The sequence below is a fragment of the Oncorhynchus tshawytscha genome, linkage group LG13 (genome assembly GCF_018296145.1).
Source record: "Oncorhynchus tshawytscha isolate Ot180627B linkage group LG13, Otsh_v2.0, whole genome shotgun sequence".
In the NCBI taxonomy this organism is placed as follows: Eukaryota; Metazoa; Chordata; class Actinopteri; order Salmoniformes; family Salmonidae; genus Oncorhynchus; species Oncorhynchus tshawytscha.
Genome location: NC_056441.1, coordinates 44,889,115 through 44,905,748, shown reverse-complemented (window position 1 = coordinate 44,905,748; position 16,634 = coordinate 44,889,115). Strand labels below are relative to the sequence as shown.

Sequence of the window (16,634 nt, the reverse complement as noted above, 5' to 3'; positions counted from 1 at the left end):
TGTGAGAAAGAACAGGGTTTAACGGTTGGCACGTCGAACTTGCACTATGCAGACAGGTTGCCCTCCAAAGTGATGTCTGCACCATGCCAACATGTTTTCCATCCAATCCTGCAACATCTGCTACAAGTAGGCAGAATGATTTTCCTTGCTCTGGACATGCTATATCGCTACTCTATATTGTCTGCTAACATGAATGAGTTTCAGCTCCAAATGCAGGTGTAGAACGCATTGTATTTCTGTAGCCAAGTTTTGAAAATGCATCACTGTTTATGGCTATAATAACAGGCTATACATTTGGACAGCGATTGTGCTCCTCACTATTTTTTTAGGACTTGCTTTTGGTGGTCGCTGGTCTAAATGTTTGAGTACAGGATAGTGGCAACACATGTTGGGTTAGATATAGTAATGATAGGCTACAGTATTTCTTACACGCTTATATTTTGACTGTAATTGTGTTGATCATTGTTAATAAGTGCAGCATTTATTACAGTTCAAAATAGTGTAGCTAAATACTTTACTCATCCGTTTGTGCTGCTTTCTCTTGTAATAATTGCTCAACAAGTCCGTGATCGCGGTAGGGCGAATTTGGGTGCCCTTTTTATAGATCGAGCACATTCTCCCCAAAAGGTCTGTGCATGGCTCAATGAACTAATTAAACCAGAACCATCTGCTATCGCACTGTTGTCTATGGAACCACCCCCTTAAGCAGACCAGAACTGTTCATTGTTTTCAATTGGTAAACGGCCTGAGTAACCTCTCTTAAGTTATCCACCATCTTTGGTAGGGAGAGACCAATGAAAATGGCGGCGACAGGGTCCGTCAGATCCACCAGTGGATTGGGGCACAAATGCAAAGCCAGGCCCGCCGATATGCTGAAAACTCGGACACATTCACAGCTGCTAACCTTGGAGGAGGCAAGGTGTCCGGTTTGTTCGGAAATTTTATTAGAGCCCGTAACTATGCCATGTAGCCACTCGGTGTGTCTGCACTGTTTCAAGCGGACAGTTGAATTCACCAGTCTGTGCTGTCCCCTCTGCCGACTGCGAGTATCCAGCTGGGCCCGTAAACAGTCCCGGGAGAAAAGCCTAGTTAACGTCGAACTCTGGGAAATGGTTCGACAGAGTTACCCACAACGATGCAAGATGAGAATGGAGCAGAGAGACTGTGAGACTGGTGGGGAAGGTATGCTTTTTTAATAACAACAGTTATTACAATTCAGTTTTAGGCTGTTTGGGGTTGTATTGGGTTAGGGTACATACATTTGTGTATGTCGTAAGGTTTTTGTTCAGTCCTCTTAATTTGTTTCCAAGTATAGGTTATGACCACGAACACAAAGTAGGAAAACATATAGGCTTATCGTTTTTATTCGCGGCAAACATTGTAACTGACAGTGGTGCGGTCATTCCATGTTGGCAACACCACTGCAGTGCATACAGTTTCATGTTTTTTTCTTCTTCACATTTACAATAGTGTGTTACTTTGTTGTTACATCGATATTATTTGGAATTAGAACGGTTCTGTTACATTGTAACAAATGCTATTCGACTCGGCGCTGTGCGGTCTCATTATATGGAATGATGGCCATTCCATATAACCAATAGGCTCCTGTACAAGGCTGAATAACCAGACCAGTCAGTTTTGATATACCCGACTTGTCTAGGCATAGAAAGTTTCACTGTGACTTGCCCAGACTTGTGGCGCTTTTTGTGGGAGGTACTACTCTATTGACACCATCTGTACTGTCTGGGGTGTTTTTAACTGTAATATTATTTTATATATATATTGTGTGTGTATACATGTTCCATACAGTGGTTCCCAAACTTTTTTGACCCAGCTCTTGTTTTCAGAATCTTTTTGAGTGATTTTGATCATTTTCATTTTTTTTCCTCAGACATTTTCCGCTCGCCTGCTCAGGTATCCAAATCTGGAGAGATCCGACTGGAGTATGGAAAGCAAAAAGTAAAGGCAACATTGTAATATGGGTTATTACAACAATTGTTGATTATTTAAATACAATAGTAGAGGTTTTGTGTCCCGTAGTGCTTTTTTTTTTTTTTACATTGTACAATACCCATAAACCCCTCAAAAGGAAAGACCTATGTGTTTGAGACTTGGATTAGAGAAAAAATATACTGATATCATAATCTTATTCCTATCAGAAATTCCACTGTTGTAGATGGGCACACAACACATTGATTTTAAACAACCACGGGTTATGTGAATGATCCCTTGGGTTCAGTTACTATCAGTAAGAAGTGATTTTTCTTTTTCAGGTCCCAATCAATGAAGAGAAAGAAGAGGGGAGGAGGAAAGTCCACCACAGAGAGGGATGTGGAACTCTCAAGCACTTTCAAGATCCTGTAAGTTTTATCTTGTAACTCTCTTATGACTAGATTGTTGAATAGATTGTGAATGGATTGTTGTTCAGAATGCTATGCCAACACATTGATGAATAAGTGTAAATATGATGCTGAGATATACAACCCTCTCTTCCAGTTCTATGGGTTGCTGTCAGACTCGGAGAATGAAGAACCCATTGGGAAGAGAACCAGAAATGTGTCTGCGTTTGTTAGAAGAACAAAGATCTCAGCGTTTGTGTTATATTTGACATTTTGGGCTGCTTGTAACTGTGATAATGTCCTCATATAATAGTAATGAATAATCATGTTGCAATTTTTTTTAAACTTAATGCTGCCGTATATAGATTTTTTGCACACATACATTTTCAAAGCCATTGAACAATTGATGTTACCTTGAATGTTTTTTTGTGCTTTTATTTCAGTTATTTACTCAGTCCCCTTTTCCCTCAGTGGTCTACATACCAATGTGGTGCAGAGAAGCCAGAGCTGTACTGATCCAGAAGAGGGAAGGCGAAAAATGAGGGTATCTACTCATCTTCCTGGACTGGACAAGGTATGATGCTGTGCTTTTAATTATGATTCCCATGTAAAGTAGCCTTTTGAATGACTAAGATACTGTAGACCCCTTAATATATTTGGGGGATAGAAATGCTCAAAATTGTAGAGTTATTTTTCTCTCATGGCTAACAACCAGGAAGTTTGAAAAGAGGCTGAGTGGGAGGGGAGCTTATATTCACAAGCTCCCCTTGACTGATAGCTCTTTGAAACACCGAGGTCAAGAAACTTGGATGCAGTAAAATCTTCTCAAACAAATTTGGTGTTACACAAAGGAACTCAAACAACATTGAAATTGGCATGTCGCTCTTGAATCGGTTCACAGCCTCACTAACGGATGTGTTTACATGACAACGGCATCATAGTTTTGAACGACCCCCTCCCCATTCTGTTTCATGCTTGCTAAAGACCTAGCTAGCCAGTAACTAGCTAACACCAGACACAGATGAAAGGGGAGACATACAGTGCATTTGGAATGTATTCAGACCCCTTGACATTTTTCCACATTTTGTTACATTACAGCCTTATTCTATCTACACACTATACCCCATAATGACAAAGCAAAAGCAGGTTTTTAGATTTTTTTTTGCACATTTATTAAAAATACAAAAACAGAAATACCTTATTTACATAAGTATTCAGACCCTTTGCTATGAGCCTCGAAATTGAGCTCAGGTGCATCCTGTTTCCATTGATCATCCTTCAGATGTTTCTACAACTGGATTGGAGTCCACCTGTGGAAAATGCAATTGATTGGACATGATTTGGAAAGGCACATACGTCTATTATAAGGTCCCACAGTTGACAGTGCATGTCAGAGCAAAAACCAAGCCATGAGGCCAAAGGAATTGTCCGTAGCGCTCCGAGACAGAATTGTGTCAAGGCACAGATCTGGGGAAGGGTACCAAAAAATTTCTGCAGCATTGAAGGTCCCCAAGAACACAGTGGCCTCAATCATTCTTAAATGGAAGAAATTTGGAACCACCAAGACCCTTCCTAGAGCTGGCCGTCCGGCCAAATTGAGCAATCGGGGGAGAAGGGCCTTGGTCAGTGAGGTGACCAAGAACCCAATGGTCACTCTGACCGAGCGCCAGAGTTCCTCTGTGGAGATGGTTGTCCTTCTGGATGGTTCTCCAATCTCTTTCCTTTAAAATGAGTCAATAAGTATTCAACCCCTTTGTTATGGCAAGCCTAAATAAGTTCAGGAGTAAGCATTTGCTTAACAAGTTACATAAGTTGCAATGGACTCTGTCCAGTTTTGAATGGCTACCTCTTCTCTGTACCCCCACAGTCGAGCAGTGACTGGTCCCTTAGTCGAGCAGTGAATTTCAAACACAGATTCAATCACAAAGACAAGGGAGGTTTTCCAATGCCTTGCAACGAAGGGCTCCTATTGGTAGATGGGTATAAAAATAAAATAAAAAACCAGACATTGAATATCCCTTTGAGCATGGTGAAGTTATTATTTACAATTTGGATGGTGTATCAGTCACTACAAAGATACAGGCGTCCTTCCTAATTCAGTTGCCGGAGAGGAAGGATTTCACCATGAGGCCAATGGTGACTTTAAAACAATTATAGTTTAATGGCTGAGATAGAACTGAGGATGGATGACAGAGTGTAAAGAAGGAAGCCTGTGCAGAATAAAAATATTCCAAAACATACAGTGCCTTGCGAAAGTATTCGGCCCCCTTGAACTTTGCGACCTTTTGCCACATTTCAGGCTTCAAACATAAAGATATAAAACTGTATTTTTTTGTGAAGAATCAACAACAAGTGGGACACAATCATGAAGTGGAACGACATTTATTGGATATTTCAAACTTTTTTAACAAATCAAAAACGGAAAAATTGTGCGTGCAAAATTATTCAGCCCCTTTACTTTCAGTGCAGCAAACTCTCTCCAGAAGTTCAGTGAGGATCTCTGAATGATCCAATGTTGACCTAAATGACAAATGATGATAAATACAATCCACCTGTGTGTAATCAAGTCTCTGTATAAATGCACCTGCACTGTGATAGTCTCAGAGGTCCGTTAAAAGCGCAGAGAGCATCATGAAGAAGAAGGAACACACCAGGCAGGTCCGAGATACTGTTGTGAAGAAGTTTAAAGCCGGATTTGGATACAAAAAGATTTCCCAAGCTTTAAACATCCCAAGGACCACTGTGCAAGCGATAATATTGAAATGGAAGGAGTATCAGACCACTGCAAATCTACCAAGACCCGTCCTTCCCTCTAAACTTTCAGCTCATACAAGGAGAAGACTGATCAGAGATGCAGCCAAGAGGCCCATGATCACTCTGGATGAACTGCAGAGATCTACAGCTGAGGTGGGAGACTCTGTCCATAGGACAACAATCAGTCGTATATTGCACAAATCTGGCCTTTATGGAAGAGTGGCAAGAAGAAAGCCATTTCTTAAAGATATCCATAAAAAGTGTTGTTTAAAGTTTGCCACAAGCCACCTGGGAGACACACCAAACATGTGGAAGAAGGTGCTCTGGTCAGATGAAACCAAAATTGAACTTTTTGGCAACAATGCAAAACGTTATGTTTGGCGTAAAAGCAACACAGCTCATCACCCTGAACACACCATCCCCACTGTCAAACATGGTGGTGGCAGCATCATGGTTTGGGCCTGCTTTTCTTCAGCAGGGACAGGGAAGATGGTTAAAATTGATGGGAAGATGGATGGAGCCAAATACAGGACCATTCTGGAAGAAAACCTGATGGAGTCTGCAAAAGATCTGAGACTGGGACGGAGATTTGTCTTCCAACAAGACAATGATCCAAAACATAAAGCAAAATCTACAATGGAATGGTTCAAAAATAAACATATCGAGATGTTAGAATGGCCAAGTCAAAGTCCAGACCTGAATCCAATCAAGAATCTGTGGAAAGAACTGAAAACTGCTGTTCACAAATGCTCTCCATCCAACCTCACTGAGCTCGAGCTGTTTTGCAAGGAGGAATGGGAAAAAATTTCAGTCTCTCGATGTGCAAAACTGATAGAGACATACCCCAAGCGACTTACAGCTGTAATCGCAGCAAAAGGTGGCGCTACAAAGTATTAACTTAAGGGGGCTGAATAATTTTGCACGCCCAATTTTTCAGTTTTTGATTTGTTAAAAAAGTTTGAAATATCCAATAAATGTCGTTCCACTTCATGATTGTGTCCCACTTGTTGTTGATTCTTCACAAAAAAATACAGTTTTATATCTTTATGTTTGAAGCCTGAAATGTGGCAAAAGATCGCAAAGTTCAAGGGGGCCGAATACTTTCGCAATGCACTGTACCTCCTGTTTGCAATAAGGCACTAAAGTAATAAAAAAAATGTGACAAATAAATTAACTTTTTGTCCTGAATACAAAGTGTTATGTTTGGGGCAAATCCAAAACAACACATCACTTAGTGCCACTCTTCATATTTTTAAACATGGTGGTAGCTGCATCATGTTATCGGTATGCTTGTCATCGGCAAAGAATAGGTAGTTTTTTTTAGGATAAAGGGAAACAGAATAGAGCTAAGCACAGACAAAATCCTAGAGGAAAACCTTGTTCAGTCTGCTTTCCAACAGACACTGGGAGACAAATGCACTTTTCATCAGGACAATAACCTAAAATACAAGGCCAAATCTACACTGGAGTTGCTTAACAAGACGACATTGAATGTTCCTGATGAGATTAGTTACATTTTTGACTTAAATCGGCTTGAAAATCTGTGGCAAGACTTGAAAATGGCTGTCTAGCAATGATCAACAACCAACTTGACAGATTTTGAAGAATTGAAAAATAATAATGTGCAAATATTGTACAATCCAGGTGTGCAAAGCTCTTAGAGACTTACCCAGAAAGACTCACAACTATAATAGCTGCTGACGGTGATTCTAACATGCATTGACTCAGGGGTATGAATACTTAATACTGTAAATTATATACTTTTGTATATACAGTTGAAGTCGTAAGTTTGCATACACTTAGGTTGGTGTAATTAAAACTTGTTTTTCAACCACTCCACAAATTTCTTGTTAACAAAATATAGTTTTGGCAAGTCGGTTAGGACATCTACTTCGTGCATGACACAAATAATTTTTCCAACAATTGTTTACAGACAGATTATTTCACTGTATCACAATTCCAGTGGGACAGACGTTTACATAAACTAACTTGACTGTGCCTTTTAAACAGCTTGGAAAATTCCAGAAATTGATGTCATGGGTTTAGAAGCTTCTGATAGACTAATTGACATCATTTGAGTCAATTGGAGGTTTACCTGTGGATGTATTTCAAGGCCTACCTTCAAACTCAGTGCCTTTTTGCTTGACATCATGGGAAAATCAAAAGAAATCAGCCAAGACCTCAGAACTAATTGTAGACCTCCACAAGTCTGGTTCATCCTTGGGAGCAATTTCCAAATGCCTAAGGGTACCACGTTTATCTGTACAAACAGTACGCAAGTATAAACACCATGGGACCACACAGCCACCATACCACTCAGGAAGGAGACGTTTTCTGTCTCCCAGAGATGAACGTACTTTGTAGCGAAAATTGCAAATCAATCCCAGAACAACAGCAAAGGACCTTGTGAAGATGCTGGAGGAAGCAGGTACAAAAGTATCTATATCCACAGTAAAACGAGTCCTATATCGACATAACCTGAAAGGCTGCTCAGCACGGAAGAAGCCACTGCTCCAAAACCGCCATAAAAAAAGCCAGACTACGGTTTGCAACTGCACATGGGGACAAAGATTTTACTTTTAGGAGAAATGTCCTCTGGTCTGATGAAACAAAAATAGAACTGTTTGGCCATAATGACCATCGTTATGTTTGGAGGAGAAAGGGGGAGGCTTGCAAGCTGAAAAACAACATCCCAACCGTGAAGCACGGGGGTGGCAGCATCGTGTTGTGGAGGTCCTTTGCTGCAGGAGGGACTGCACTTCACAAAATAGATGGCGTCATGAGACAGGAAAATTATGTGGATATATTGAAGCAACATCTCAAGACATCAGTCAGGAAGTTAAAGCTTGGTCGCAAATGGGTCTTCCAAATGAACAATGACCCCAAGCATACTTCCAAAGTTGTGGCAAAATGGCTTAAGGACAACAAAGTCAACGTACTGGAGTGTCCATCACAAAACTCTGACCTCGATCCTATAGAAAATGTGTGGGCAGAACTGAAAAAGTGTGTGCGAGCAAGGAGGCCTACAAACCTGACCCAGTTACACCAGCTCTGTCAGAAGGAATGGGCCAAAATTCACCCATCTTATTGTATTGTAGGAAGCTTATTGTGGAAGACTATCTGAAACATTTGACCCAAGTTAAACAATTTAAAGGCAATGCTACCAAATACTAATTGAGTGTATGTAAACTTCTGACCCACTGGGAATGTGATGAAAGAAATACAAGCTGAAATAAGTCAATTTCTCAACTATTATTCTGACATTTCACATTCTTAAAATAAAGTGGTGATCCTAACTGACCTAAGACAGGGAAGTTTTACTCTGATTAAATGTGAGGAATTGTGAAAAACTAAGTTTAAATGTATTTGGCTAAGGTGTATGTAAACTTCTGACTTCTGGTATGTGGACACCCCTTCAAATTAGTGGATTCAGCTATTTCAGCCACACCCATTGCTGACAGGTGTTTCAAATCAAGCACACAGCCATGCAATCTCCATAGACAAACATTGACAGCAGAATGGCCTTACTGAAGAGCTCAGTGACTTTCAACATGGCATAGGATGCCATCTTTCCAACAAGTCAATTTGTCAAATTTCTGCCCTGCTAGTGCTGCCCCAGTCAACCGTTAGTGTGGTTATTTTGAAGTGTAAATATCTAGGAGCAACAACAGTGAAGTGGTAGGCCACACAAGCTGACTGAACGGGACCGCCGAGTACTGAAGCTCATAGTGGGTAGAAATCGTCTTTCCTAGGTTGCAACACTCACTACTGAGTTCCAAACTGCCTCTGGACGCAACGTCAGCACAATAACTGTTCATTGGGAGCTTCATGAAACAGGTTTCCATGGCCTAGCAGCCGCACACAAACCTAAGATAACCATGTGGTGTAAAACTTGCCGCCATTGAACTCTGGATCAGTGGAAACACATTCTCTGGAGTGATGAATCACCCTTCACCCTCTGGCAGTCCGACGGACGAATCTGGGTTTGGCGGATGCCAGGAGAACGCTACCTGCCCCAGTGCATAGTGCCGACTGTAAAGTTTGGTGGAGGAGGAATAATGGTATGGGGCTGTTTTTCATGGTTCGGGTTAGGCCCCTTAGTTCCAGTGAAGGGAAATCTTAACATTACAGCATACAATGACATTCTAGATGATTCTGTGCTTCCAACTTTGTGGGAACAGTTTGGGGAAGGCCATTTCCTGTTTCAGCATGACAATTTCCCATTGCACAAAGCGAGGTCCATACAGAAATGGTTTGTCGAGATCTGTGTGGAAGATCTTGACTGGCTTGCACAGAGCCCTGACCTCAACCCCATCGAACACCTTTGGGATGAATTGGAATGCCGACTGCGAGCCAGACCAAATAGCCCAACATCAGTGCCCCACCTCACTAAAGCTCTAGTGGCTGAATGGAAGCAAGTCCCCGCAGCAATGTTCCAGTATCTAGTGGAAAGCCTTCCCACAAGAGTGGAGGCTGTTAAAGCAACAAAGGGGTGACCAACTCCATATTAATGCCCATGACTTTGGAATGAGATTTTTGACGAGCAGGTGTCCACATACTTTTGGATGTGCATTTCATTTTCAATATAATTGCTAAAATTTCACTTTGTCATGTTAGGGTATTGTGTGTAGATGGGTTAGAAAATATATCTATTAAATCAATTCTGAATTCAGGCTGTAACACAACAAAATGTGGAATAAGTCCAGGAGTATGAATACTTTCTGATGGCATTGTACATAAACCACGGCCTTCTGCAAACACGCCTTCTCCGCTGTTGGTTACAAAGCGGTACTAATTTAAATTAGGTAAGATAATATCATGTTACCATTGGTGCATTAAAATGAGAGTTAGGTTCATTTCCAATGTCCCCTCTAAGCTGTGCCTGTGCAAGGCCGCGCACCTCCTCCAGAACTGATGGGCAGAAGAAATGCCAGGCCGCGCAGAGGCACAAGAGATTGAACTTAACTGAGTTCACCCCATTAGTTTGCACAATATAAATTTAATGTTTTTTCTGGGATCGAATCAACATTATATCAGTTCCTTTTCAATGCAACAAACCAAAACAAATCTAACTTTGCAAGATTGAGTCTGTGATTTTGTTGTAGTGAGAGCCAGAGTGCAAAGGAGTAGAATTCAGGCGGGTAGCCCAAGAGGGGTCTTTAAATCACCTGCAAATGTATTAAATGGAGCGAAGGCAGGCTATGGAACAGAGACACTTCCGGGTTGGATTTTCCTCAGGTTTTCGCCTGCAATATCAGTTCTGTTATACTCACAGACAATATTTTGACAGTTTTGGAAACTTTAAAGTGTTTTCTATCATAACCTGACAATTATATGCATATTCTAAATTCTGGGCCTGAGAAATAGGCGGTTTCATTTGGGTATGTTATTCATCCAAACATCAAAATACTGTCCCCTACACTCAAGAGGGTAATGGGCTTTTCAGATCAAAGTTATGCATGTAAACATTTGTTGATATTCTATGCTAGTTAGCGAGTTATTAGCCCAGTTATAGATAAGGATAGGTCAGCAATGGGGAGTTACTGCTTCCTACAAGAGCATAAAACCTGTTGGCTACATTTCAAGCTGTCTTTGAAAAGCGAGTCAGGTAAAAAGCTTATGTCTTAATTAAATGGGCAGTGTTGTATTTTGAGACCGGCTTGAATATGCAAATCAGCCAATAGGCAGTGGCGTAGTCTACATTGTCTAATTTTCTGTATTATGTTGTAAAGTGGTTTCTTGCATCATACAATGCAATTTACAGTCACCTATTTGGCCCATGGTGTTACAGACTAAGTAAAAAGTAATTAATGTCAAGACTTTCATAATGTAAAAACTTTTTAAAAGTCTCATGCAATGTAGGCCTGCATTGAACACCACATACTGTGTAGGCTATATCATAGAAATAAAAGCTATTTCCATGTGAAAATGTTATGGAATTTGCTCCATTGGTTTTGTTGGTAGGTCTACATTATGCTCAAATAGCCTTTTGGCTACTGTCTAAAACTGTAAGGTTGTACAGCCTTAGTGTTCACTGTAAACGCAAGCTGGAAGATGCACAAAATTCTCACAATGTTCAAGTTTACGCTCACAAGACCTAGAATTTAAGGGAACATTAGTGATGTCACCATATCCCTTTAATAATCCCCCCTCTTGAATCTAAGTGTTTGAGATGGGGGAGGGGACAAGTAACTTTAAGATCAAACTTGATCAATGTAGAAGCAACAGTAATTTTTCATGCTTTGGTCGTAAATACTTTCATCTGGTTTCATTCAAATTTCAAGAAAAATATGATTCTGACTGTTCATGACCTTTAAAACATTGATCTTCCTTTTTTTGTTGATTTGTTGTCTCTGTACAGGCAAGTATTGCTCACAGCTACAATGCAGGAATCCTTCTGTCCTCTGAGAACAGCCGATCTCTTTCGGCACCCATCATTGTCCAAGACAAGAGGCATAGCTGGCGAGGCGTCATCATGGCGTCATCAACACCTTTTATGGTCCCCCAGTCGAAACAGGAGAGGTCCATTAGCCCTGAGAGCAATGACAGTATTTCTGAGGAGCTGAATCACTTCAAGCCAATAGTGTGTTCGCCGTGCACCCCACCAAAGCGACTACCTGACGGGCGAGTGATGGAACCCACAATTGTGAAGTCCACCCCCCGGAACTTATTCCGCAGCCTGGAAAGGCCCACCAGCTATGAAGCGAGCCCTACTATCCTCCAGAAATGGAAGCAGATAGAGGTGGACCGTCAGTCTGTCAAAGTGACCTCGAAGGGTACCTTGACCAACCCCATGAACGAGGACCTTGTCTTCAAACCAAGCCCCATAGAGGAGAAGGACGGCAAGCCCTGTAGCTGCGCTCCAGCAGCAAATAAGGGAAAAGAACACTTGGTTATGTGTGCCAAGACTGATTCCTCTGGGCAAGAGAATGAAAGAACTTGTATACATAATAAACGAAGACTGATATTTGATCAGGCCATTGGAGAGACAGCCTTCCATCAAAAACAATTCACAAAGTTTCAAACTCCATTTGTAGCCTTAACCAGTGAGGAGACTGTAAAAGAATGTGGGGTTTCTTTTGAGTCTGTGGTGGTACCTGAATTACATTGTGGACCAACTTCAATTCATCAAAATCCAACCGTAGTACCACATGATATAAATGCCAGTGTTAGGAGTTGCAAACTTAAATCAAAAGACTCACAGGATCAGAGAAAAGAGTTTGACAATAGAAACTGTGCCCAGAACCAACCTACCTCAAGGAGGGGCAAGAAGAGGAGCCAGAAGACCAAACACCTGGAAGAGACAGAGTCTGGACTCAAGAGGCCAAGATCCCAGAGCCAAGATGGTTGCAATATAGAGTGTGCGCAGGCTGAACTGTACATTCAACAGGTTCAGCAAGAGAGAGAGGACAGAGAGTTAGCATTGAATCTTCAAAGACAGTTTGACAGAGAACAGCAACAAGAAGACAAGCAAAAGACCAGTCCTGACAAGTACTTTCTCCGGTCCTGCATGTCCAGTGAAAACAGAATCAAATGCAATCCACGCAGATCAGGAAGAATTTCCAAAAAGAAAGAGCACTTTAATTGCTATTATTAAATGGTTATTCTTGTTTTTTAAATTTATATTTCAATCAGACAACTTCTTGCATACAAGAACTATGCTGCTTTTCTTGCCCTGGTTCCAAATTCATTGCTTTTAAACAGAAACTAAACCCTAGCTAGCCTATGTCATAAATTGTTCATCTTCATTTTGTTGTATTCCTGTTAGATGTAGTTTCTACGAACATGGTTTTGCTGAAACGTTAGGTACTATCGTTATTTATTTTCTTCTCATTTGCAGTTACTCATAGAATTGTAAAATAGACACTAAATCATCGTGCAGTTAATGCACTGTGAGAAAAAGCAAAAATGATTCACAGTATGAGGTTGTGTTGAGATTCTGTGCAGACACTTCAAAATCTGTGTTCAGGCTCATGTATGATTCTGATTCTAGCTCAGCCAAGGATCTGGACACAAGATATAGCACTATTACTTTGTCAGACCCTCCATTCAGATTCCCATTAACCCGGTGGAGTAACACCTGGGTCGTATTCTGTTTCCCATGGGGCAAATCACCAGTAATTCCTATCATCAAATTGAACTCAGACCTCAGAAGCTGATCCAGTGTTAGTGTTGTGAACATTTGAATAGTTAAAGGTGATCCCAGAGCTGCACTGCCATCCTATTGGTTATTTCATGATCCACAAGTCATATTGATTGGGTTCTGTCAATGTTAGACAGGTTTTGCCAGAGTAAATGGTTATAATTAAACCCCATCAATAAGATTTAACGAGCTGAAAATCTGCACAGAACACCTACAATGCAGGCAGCCTGAAACGTGTGGGTGTTAAGGTCTTCAGCCACTCACACTCTAAAATCTTCAGTTACAACGCAGCTTCTGGTCACGTCATATTGTTGAGTTAAAGGATCAGTGTTGCCAGGTTAAATATATGCAATATGTGTAAACTGTTTGCTGTAAACTATTACAGTAATATTGGAAAGGGGCACAATATTAACATGCTTTTTGGATGGTGATTTTCTGATCAAATTCAATTCCAGTATGTATTTTCTGTCAATCTTATGCCCACACTTCTACCTCTACACTCACTGTTGCGTTGTTGCTTTTTTCAATGATTTATGCCCTCTTTTTCACAACCACAAACCAAAATGTCTCTATGCATGTGTATGGCACTGCTTTATAAAGTTTTAGCACTGCCTAAGCTTTATAGTTTTGATGTATATTAATCATGGGTTGACTGCTATAGTATGGTATTAATTAGGATAATTGTTTTATGCAATATGTTTATTGGAGATTCCACATTAATATATTTAATCAGCATTGTTATTTTTCTCATCTTTGAGTTGTAGTTACTATATTGTTTGAGACGCTTATTCAAAGGGCTATTATATTTTATTTGATAATTGTCTTTCATATTCTATTTGATTTCTTGTTTTCCTAAAAATGTATATTTTTCCAATGGCATATGCCAAAAATATGAGCTTTAATGTCCATTACTACTTAACATTTTTAAAGAATAAGATATTTCAATTTTATTTTGCACATAATTATGTACACAAATACTTGTATACTTACCTTTGTACATACAGTATAAATACTCAGATGCATATTTTAGTATTGGAGGGGAGAAATGGGTTAGTGCCAAATGGCTGATTTCTGTCGACTGTGTCATACATCTGAAGTTTTTTGTTTACTTTCCTGATTTTAAAGATTAGGTTATTGATTCTTTATAGTAATCAGAATGTACCACTTGTATAGCCTACATGATTCATTGACAGAACTGTACATTGAAGGAAACAACTTGTTCTGATCATGTCCATCCAAATTCTGAAGGAACTGTGAAACACAATAACACATTCAAATGCAAATTAGAGGTGAATTACTTTTTCTTTTTCATTCAAGTGCTTGTCTTGTTTTATCTTTCACTTTAAGTATGTAAAGAAGTTGGCATTTATGTTATTCTGTATCTGTTTTTTTCCGGGTATCTGGTATTGAAACATTTGAATGCTGAATGGCTTTCCAAGACATTGATTTGACCACTCAACACAATGACAGGAAAGACTTGTAATCTCCCTCACATAATATTAAAATCATTGGTTTGCAGTTATATTTCAACTCATTGGAGGTCATACATGAAACTAAAAAAATGCTTTAAATAAACATCAGTTACTATCGCTTCAAATAATTCATTTGAACTTGAGTTTTTAGCAAAATTCCACAAATCTTAGTCTTTAAGCTTCGATTTTTCTTCCTCAAGCTAATTTCCTTGTGTAGCTACAGTTGAAGTTGGGAAGTAGTACATCACTGGGGCCAAGCTTCCTGACATCCAGGACCTATATACTAGGTGGTGTCAGAGGAAGGCGCAAAAAATTGTCAGACTCCAGTCACCCACGTCATAGACTGTTCTCTCTGCTATACCGCACGGCAAGAGGTACTAGAGCGCCAAGTCTAGGACCAAAAGTCTCCTTAACAGCTTCTACCCCAAAACCATAAGACTGCTCTACAACTAAACTATTCAAATGGCCACCCAGACACCCCCCCCACTGTTTATTATGTATGCATAGTCACTTTACAAATTACCTTGACTAACCTGTACCCCCGCACATTGCCTCGGTACCGGTACCCCCTGTATATAGGCTCGTTATTGTTATGTACATTTGTGTTACTTTTTGATTGATTTTATTATTTATTAATATTTTACTATGTTTATTTAGTAAATTTTTTATTAACTCTGTTTCTTGAACTGCATTGTTGGTTAAGGGCTTGTAAGTAAGCATTTCACAGTAAGGTCTACACCTGTTGTATTCGGCGAATGTAACCAATAACATTTCATTTTAATGGAATCAGGTGCGCTAGATTAGGGTTGGAGTGAAAAACTACAGGACGGACGGTAGTTCTCTAGGAACAGGGTTGGAAAGCCCTGCGCTAAGCAAACCTTGTATTCCTACAAGTAAAATGTTCAGGAAGTGGTGTGTTGACCATGCAGATTCGTCATTTTCCTGCCCAATTTCTGACATTTTGACATTCCTCCAGAAATGTATGGCTGCAGGGAAGTCCGGATCTACAGTACATTGAAAATGTACATAGAAGACATCTCTATGGGTCATGACCAGATTGCAGGTGCATCACCAGGGGCAGACCCTCTTGTCCAGCAATTAATGAAAGGTGCCTGTAGGCTACGGTCCCCCAAGGCTCCTTCAATACCCCTCATAGGAGTTAGACGTTTTCTTACGATCAACTATGAGTTCACCATTTGAGCCAATTTTTACTTGAGCTATGTGAGCTCTCAGTAAAGACTGCCTTTCTATTGGCTATTGTTTCAGCCAAGTGTGTTGGAGAATTACATGTGCTTTCTAACCATCCTTCACGTCTCACTTTAGCAGAAGATGGATCTAAGGCAGTGCTTCGGCTAAATCCTGCATTCTTACCTAAATTGCTTTCATCATCGCATGCTAACCAGCCCTTAATCATAACTAGCATAACTAGAGACTATCACATTGGATTACCAATGCGGTATCAAAATCATACGCTGCAGCATGAAGACCTTCTCCAGACGGTGTGGTAGCACACTTCACCATGGGTATGGCCACTTCATGGGCCCTGTTCAGAGGGACCTTTCTGGACTCTATCTGTGCTGCTGCAAGTTGGGTAGCCCCCATGATTTTCATGAGGTAGTACAGACTCAATATTATGTCCACATCATCAGTGGGGCCTGTGGTTCTGGACACGGCACGCTCTCTAAACCCAGATAAGTGAACATACTGTGAACCTTGTACATACTTATCAATCATCAGTGAGATGGATGTTCTATACAGAGGCCTTTTACTCTTGGTGCTGTTGCCCCCAATTAAAACCTCATGTTAAATTTCTAGTTTTCAGCTTGTTGAATTCTGTGTTAACATTTGGGTATTTATATTCTGTTGCATCCTTTGGTGGATAGAAAGACGTCCCAGGGACTCATCTGGACTAATTTAAATGGTGAG

General features: G+C 40.4%; 1 protein-coding gene across 1 annotated transcript; it reads left to right on the top strand.

Annotated features, from left to right (window-relative positions):
* Positions 1-783: 783 nt before the first annotated feature.
* rnf169 (ring finger protein 169) lies at positions 784-14,758 on the top strand. The gene is made up of 6 exons (XM_024441951.2): positions 784-1,182; positions 1,892-1,959; positions 2,274-2,360; positions 2,497-2,591; positions 2,811-2,913; positions 11,455-14,758. The coding sequence occupies exons 1-6, from the start codon at positions 795-797 to the stop codon at positions 12,688-12,690; spliced, it is 1,977 nt and encodes a 658-aa protein (XP_024297719.1). The 5' UTR covers positions 784-794; the 3' UTR covers positions 12,691-14,758.
* Positions 14,759-16,634: the final 1,876 nt, after the last annotated feature.

Excerpts from the sequence above, each read along its gene's own strand:
- rnf169 (XM_024441951.2), top strand. The coding sequence starts at position 795 with ATGAAAATGGCGGCGACAGGGTCCGTCAGATCCACCAGTGGATTGGGG. Across the intron at positions 1,183-1,891 it reads CTGTGAGACTGGTGGGGAAG|ACATTTTCCGCTCGCCTGCT; the intron begins GTATGCTTTTTT and ends TTTTTTCCTCAG. Across the intron at positions 2,914-11,454 it reads ATCTTCCTGGACTGGACAAG|GCAAGTATTGCTCACAGCTA; the intron begins GTATGATGCTGT and ends GTCTCTGTACAG.